Below are 6,936 nucleotides of genomic sequence, written 5' to 3'. Positions count from 1 at the left end.
GAATCATCATATATATTTAAGAAAGGAAATACTTTTCTCGAGTAAGCCACACAACGTATACTCAAACTGAGCAATAAGTTGGACAGAAATAAATGTTTAAAAGACAAAATGTTTTGTATTCTTATTAACTCCTTCATACTACATTGAGAAAAAAATCAGTTTTATTCTCAACCACTATTAGTGAATGGTAATATTTACCGTAGTTTTGATCCCATGGGAACACCAGAAAGCTCGGTAATTTTTACTGAAGTGTTTTGGTGATGATTTTGGAAAAATAAACGTTAAAATATGGTTGAATAATCTTTAAAAATTTTGGTAGCTGTGGGAAATTTCGAAAAGTTTATCATAATAACTTAGAAAATGGTATAAAACCTATTTTTTTGGGTAAATTAACATGGAAATGACAGCTATAAATTTGAAAATCAGAATTTCTGTCAAACCGTTACCATATGAACGGAAAAACTACCAAATGAGTTTCAATACTTAACAGAAATATGTTCTTTTTTTTTAACCGGAAATATTATTACCAAATAGAATGGTAATTTTACCAGACTTTTTTATGTTCATTAACTTTTTCTGTAATATGTTCACTAACTTAAGCAGTATATGCTTACTATATTTTAGTTTTAATTAAACTTCAAACGTAACGCACAAGAGAACGATGTTTTATTTTAGAAGTTCAAAATCAACTATGTTTCTCTAACTTTTTTCTTTGGTTTTAATGCATCCATGAGTTAATGTTAAAATAAAGGATATAAACATGTAGTGTCTCCAAACACTAGAGTCTATAATCGTGTATAAAGGAAAATTCCATGAGTTATTTGTTACAAATGCATTTACAAGTAGCCTAGCATTCAAAAGGATCCTATAAATTGAAGATTTCTCAGCTGTTGTGCTGTGCATTTTTAATACTTTACTTTGAAAAGAGTACCAGCACATATACAAGGCTATACTAAAATATCTAAATTTTCTGCGAGCTCTAATTATGAATCAATCCGGGAGTTTCCGGAATGAGTTTCGGGGGTTGGCGTGAACAGCGAGCAGGTAACGCGTGCGATTAGTAAACTTATATTACGACGCAAGTGTTCGTCAATTTAGCATATTTAAAAATATAGATGTAATTTAAAATTTAAAAAAAATTAATATTTTGATGGCAAAGCAAATTAAAGAATATCATTACAATTAATCAATTAATTGAATGATATTCAATTACAATTAATCAATTAACTGAATATCATTACAAAGCTGTAAATGATATTCAATTATTTAGTCAATGCAAATAAATATCTTACTGATAGTCTAGATAAAATTTTACTAAATATTTTGCTATTAATTTCTATGATGATTACAACACAATCCAATATAACTAATCTCAAAAGATTAAAAATGCTTTCTTAATATTTTAAAGGTAAAAAAATATTTATTTAATTAATCGGCATCCAAACACAAAAATTACATTAAGAATAGTAAATACTTTATTGAGTTCGCCTACGTTTAAAATGAATGGTATTTGTTTAATTATAATTTTTTAAGTGCTTAATAGATTCGTAATTTCATTTAGATACAGTTTGTGCAATTTCTTGAAAGGAAATTAATAAACTCCCTCAATACAAATTTTATTTAATAGTTACAGGTAAGTAAGCAAACTTTGTAAAAATTAATTTTTTTCAATTGATTCTTGATTTAATTATTCAGAATCGTCGCTGTAAAATAATATAATAATTTTAATTTCAAATGTTTAATGCTTTTGTTAATCCAATTTTATTTCAGTTCATGAATAAGACGATGCGTTAACTACGTTGCGTTTTATTGCTATGCGTTTTATTCAACGATGTGTTTTATTTATCTATCTTTTTAACAAAATACGTTTTTTCAAAGCAAAATGTCATCGAATCTAACTTATTTTCTGTTATTTAGCATATTTCTTCTTTGAATAAACTTTTATTATTCATGTTCCATACAGTTTCAGAATAATACGATGTTCTTTTTTTTCCAGCAAAACAATGCATTTACGTATTACTGCAAACTGGCTAACCAGCAATAACCCAGCACTCAGTCCACTGATCCAGATTTTCATCACCCGATTATCACCGAACCCGGTAATAATCAGGTCACTACTGCTCATTTCCGAATTTCACTACTTATTACCGGTTTCTGGGACCTGGTTTTTGTTCTCATATCGAGTACCGGGTACCCAGAACCGGCTAATTTTACTGGGTAACACTCATATATGTTCAACGCATTTATATTCAGATTTATTGTAACCTTAAGACAGTAATGTTTAGATTATGGTTCTTAAGCATTCATAAAAGCACTTTTAGGTTTAGAAATTCAAGTATTTCAGGAGTTTTTTTAATAATTTAAATAAGTGGTTCTGGTCACAGAATATATATGCTTTTATTATTTCTTTAGAGTTATATCTTGTGAAATATAAGTTCGATAGAAAATTCTGCGATTTTTTGATTGTTTTATGGAAACTTTATATTACCCACCGGGAAATAAATCAAAATTTTACAAAAATCTTGAATGGGCAGGGTAGCAAATAAAATTTTTGCCGGGTTCCCGGAACCATAGATTCAGTTATCACCGGATACCGGGCCCGCCAAAATTTATGACCCGATATATTTCTGCTTATTAGAAATTTCAAGGAATCAAATTCCTCGTACCACTTGTGTGATTTCTTAATTACAGATGGGATTGTTGTTTACTATGTACTATTATTAAAATTACTTTTTAAACTAATACATAATTTACGAAATATAAGGCTCATATTTTCTAAGTGTAAATACATTTTAGTCAAGTCAGGAAATTATTTCACAATTGACTCAAAGTTAAAAATTTATTTCTTAATAAGATTTTTGTTGTTTTTAGATTAAATGCACATTAGAACAAATAATCACTCTGAATCAAAATGTTTACCTGGTTTTATTATAACTAAATGTACTTTAACAAATTTTTCTAATTATTCAAGGAAAATGTTTCTAACATTTCTAAGTTTTAAAAATATCCATATTTACGTATTTATACTGAAATTCAACTTTTTTTTAAAGTAAATGAATATTCTCTAAAAATAAATCTAGTGTATACTAAAGTCAAGGACTTCATTTCAAAAATATACCCGCCCTTGGATTTAAAGTAAGTAAAAACTTATTTATAAAACGGCTATGTAATTTAGTATCATTAATTCACCCCCCAAAATCCTATTTTTGTAACCAAAACTTCGAAATTATCAAGCAGTAAGATTATGCAGTATTGGTGAAAACCGCATTGGCGCGTTTGGCGAGGCTCAAGACTTTCTTTTATTGCTATTTTATTCTCTCTTCCTCCCCCACCCAAGCCTGTTCTACGCGCCGCTGAGAGAAGGAGTGGCGCGCACTGTGAGGGAGCAGCCTCCTTCTCAACACCAGAGGAAACTAAAAGGCAGCCAACCAGTTAGCAGGGAAAACGTCGCCGGTAACTTAACTTCACGATACTGGTTTTCCCCAACTTTTCGTCTCTCGAAAAAGCTAGAGAAAGTGAGATAAAAGTTTCCGAGGCGGCTGGTTTGACGGGACGCGTTCGATTAGACATCCGCGCTCTAATGTCCCACGCGCGTCCTACTGGCCTTTCGCGCCGCCGGTAATAATAACTGTGGGACGGGTTTCGAGCAGACGGCATGGCTTCAGCAAACTTCAATCCCTATCATGGAGGTCAAACTGTGAACGGCAGCATGCCTGAGGACTCGGAAGTTCCTGATCTTGAATGGGACGATATTCTTATCATCATTTTAAAATCATGTGTACTATGTTTGATAATGTTCGCCGCTGTGTTTGGCAATCTTCTTATCATCATCAGTGTGTATCGCCATCACAAACTAAGAATCATCACAAATTATTTTATCGTGTCCCTGGCCTGTGCGGACACGTTAGTGGCTTTGTTTGCAATGACTTTCAATGCCATTCATACAATAACGGGTAAGTGGATGTTTGGACAGATACTGTGTGATTTCTGGAATAGCTGCGATGTTTTATTTTCTACAGCTTCCATTCTCCATCTTTGTTGCATCAGCCTGGATCGCTACTATGCTATAGTTAAGCCTTTTGATTATCCCAACCGTATGACAAGCCGCAACGTATCCATCATGCTTGTAATTGTATGGGTCGTATCATCATTAATTAGTTTCATACCTATATTCTTAGGATGGTACACCACAGACGAGCATCTGGAATTCCGCTCTCTGCGTCCAGATGTTTGCGAGTTTGTTGTAAACAAACCATACGCAGTCGTATCTTCCTGTGTTTCGTTTTGGGTACCATCACTTATAATGGTTGGCGCATATATTCGCATATTCTGTGAGGCCACCAAACAGGAAAAGATGATATGTGCCAGTAAAATAACTGCCGCCATACCGCAGTATCCGCGCAACAGCACGGACACTACAGCTCAGATGGTGGTCCATGCCCCTCAGCATCGTAATTCTCATGTTGACGACGAGCATTCGACTCCAGTCAAAAGGAACTACAGCAAGATGAAGAGAGAACACAAGGCTGCAAAAACTCTCGGTATCATTATGGGTTGCTTCATTTTCTGTTGGTTACCATTCTTCATATGGTACGACACTGTCAGCTTGTGTGACAGCTGTGAATGTCCTGACATTATCGTTCAGATCCTATTTTGGGTGGGATACTTCAATTCATCGCTCAACCCTGTTATTTACGCGTACTTCAATCGCGATTTTCGGGACGCGTTCAAGGATACTATCATGAACTTCTGTTGCAAATGCGAGTGCACCAAGAATTTGCTGAACAGAGATGCTCATAGGAATAATAACATTCACTTTCATTGTACGTACAGATCGGCCCAAGACATTGGACTTTCGGAGAATAAGTGTATGCGAGATATATAGCTATAGGCTTTCCTAAATGTTCGGGTAAGCAAACCTTATACTTCATTTTACAGTTTTTATATACCTATATGTATTAGTTTGGTAATATTTTTCTAAATTTCCATCTATACACTTTCCTGTAATGATGGATTAGCCACAAACATATGTACTCCTTAAAATCCCTAAAAAGAGGCAGGGAAATAAGATTTTAAATCATTTTATTCTCCATACATTTTACAGTTTTGTAAGTACTTATTAGTTTGATAATGTTTTACTAAATTTCCATCTGCAAAATCCCCCGTTATAATGGATTAGCCACAAACGTAGATACTTAAAATCCATGAAAAGGAGTAGGATTTTAAGATTCAAATAATTTTCTTCTTCATACATTTTACAGTTTCGTGTATACTTATATGAATATTGGTAATGGTTAAAAAAATTTATATTTATGCACTTCCCTATAATAATGGATTAGACAGAAAGATATATGCTTGAAATCCATGAAAAAGAGCCGGGTTTTATGATCCCAAATAATTTTTTTCTTCTTGCATTTTGCACTTTTGTATCTACTTACATGTATTAGTTTGGTTATGTTTTTACTTTATTTGCATCTAACACTTTCTTTTAACAATGAATTAGGGTACAAGCGTGCATGCTCCTTGAAATCTATGAAATGGTGCAGGAAATTAAGATATTGAATAAATTCATTCTTCAATCAAAGTTGGATAAAATTAGATATAGATCCTTGTAGATATCTATATAAAAACACTGAGCTTTTATGTCTTTTTAAAAGAAAACACAGATGTGTAATCGATATAAATAATTTCTTCGTGAAATTGTGCCTGTCTGTACATTATATATCACCGTGCACAGAATTGGGCTCTTTTTTTTGTTAAATAGTGAAGTTTTTTTTTCAGTATTATTTTGCTAAAATATAATATAGAAAATAGATTTGAAGGGTTGTAGGAACAATGGAGTAAAAATGAAAAGAGAAACTTTTTTTCAGTTAATTACGGGAAATGTAAGGATTTTCATTCTACACACTATTCTGTCACATTCAAGTTCAAGCATTCATCTTTTTAGTTAAATAAAATAAAGCTAGCTGCCGTGATTGTTTATACAGAGTGCAATTCTTTTATATGCACTTAATTCTAGTGCTGTTTCTTTATATAATATAATAAATACATACTCATATTTGTTTCCTAATAATACATTTTAAGCAAAAAATATACTTGTGAAAGCTTTTAATCAAGAAAAGCAATATATGACATATATATTACTTTTTTTGACTTGAAGTTTCCACTACTATTTTCTTCTCTGCAAAAGATTAAATTTATTTATTTATTTTTATACTTAATGCTCTAGATTTCATGGGTTGCATAACAAAACTAAACAATGATCGTTTTTATAACTTATAGTTTATCCGAATAGGCGTAGGACTTGTTTGCATTACTTTTGATCAAACTATACGAAATTCAACATTAAAGTAATGCTCGGAAATCAGTGCCATAGCTATAGGGAGAAAGTCAGCAGACCCGGGCTATTTTCAACTTAAAAAAAATTGAAAAAATATTAAAAATTATTGAAAAAAAAGATCCCCATTTAGACTGATAATTCAATTTAAAAGCAGTCATTGAATTTTATTAGAACATTTTTGTTCTAATATTCCTGTATTCGACATGCGTTACGTTAGCAATGAACGCAATAATTAACTTCATTTCCATGTATCAATCAAAAAAGTACGTCGCTTTTTCTAACTCCGCTTATATTATCAATAAGTGTATTATGAAACAAAAAAGAGAGAAATGCTAAACAAAAAACGATTCTCGATTTTAAACGAGTTTATACGTTATTACTTTTCGCATTGTTTGATGTTAGAGGCGTTTTAACGATTAATCAAGTTTTTTTAAAACTATTAATGGCATTTTTTTTAAATTCGGCTTTTCTACAGCTTTGCTTACTTGAAATAATTTCAAATTAGCGTTAAATTCCATACGTAATTCTATTCCAAAGTAATAATTGTCCGTTAAGTCGATTAAATGTTAATATTTTTCATTTTTTATTAAATTTCG

The 6,936-nt window shown here is 31.7% G+C and overlaps 1 protein-coding gene across 7 annotated transcripts in view; it reads left to right on the top strand.

Moving 5' to 3' along the window:
* Positions 1–3,339: 3,339 nt before the first annotated feature.
* LOC107450046 (octopamine receptor beta-2R) overlaps positions 3,340–6,936 on the top strand; it is a 163,291-nt gene continuing 159,694 nt past the window's right edge. For all 7 annotated transcript variants that reach the window (XM_071177561.1, XM_071177563.1, XM_043042874.2 and 4 more), the window contains exon 1: positions 3,340–4,909. In XM_071177561.1, the coding sequence (XP_071033662.1) occupies positions 3,656–4,885 (1,230 nt within the window). In that variant the 5' untranslated portion in view covers positions 3,340–3,655 and the 3' untranslated portion in view covers positions 4,886–4,909. The remainder of the gene's footprint in view (positions 4,910–6,936) is intronic.

The sequence above is a fragment of the Parasteatoda tepidariorum genome, chromosome 2, assembly GCF_043381705.1.
Source record: "Parasteatoda tepidariorum isolate YZ-2023 chromosome 2, CAS_Ptep_4.0, whole genome shotgun sequence".
Lineage (NCBI taxonomy): Eukaryota > Metazoa > Arthropoda > Arachnida > Araneae > Theridiidae > Parasteatoda > Parasteatoda tepidariorum.
This window is presented reverse-complemented; position numbering and strand designations above follow the sequence as displayed.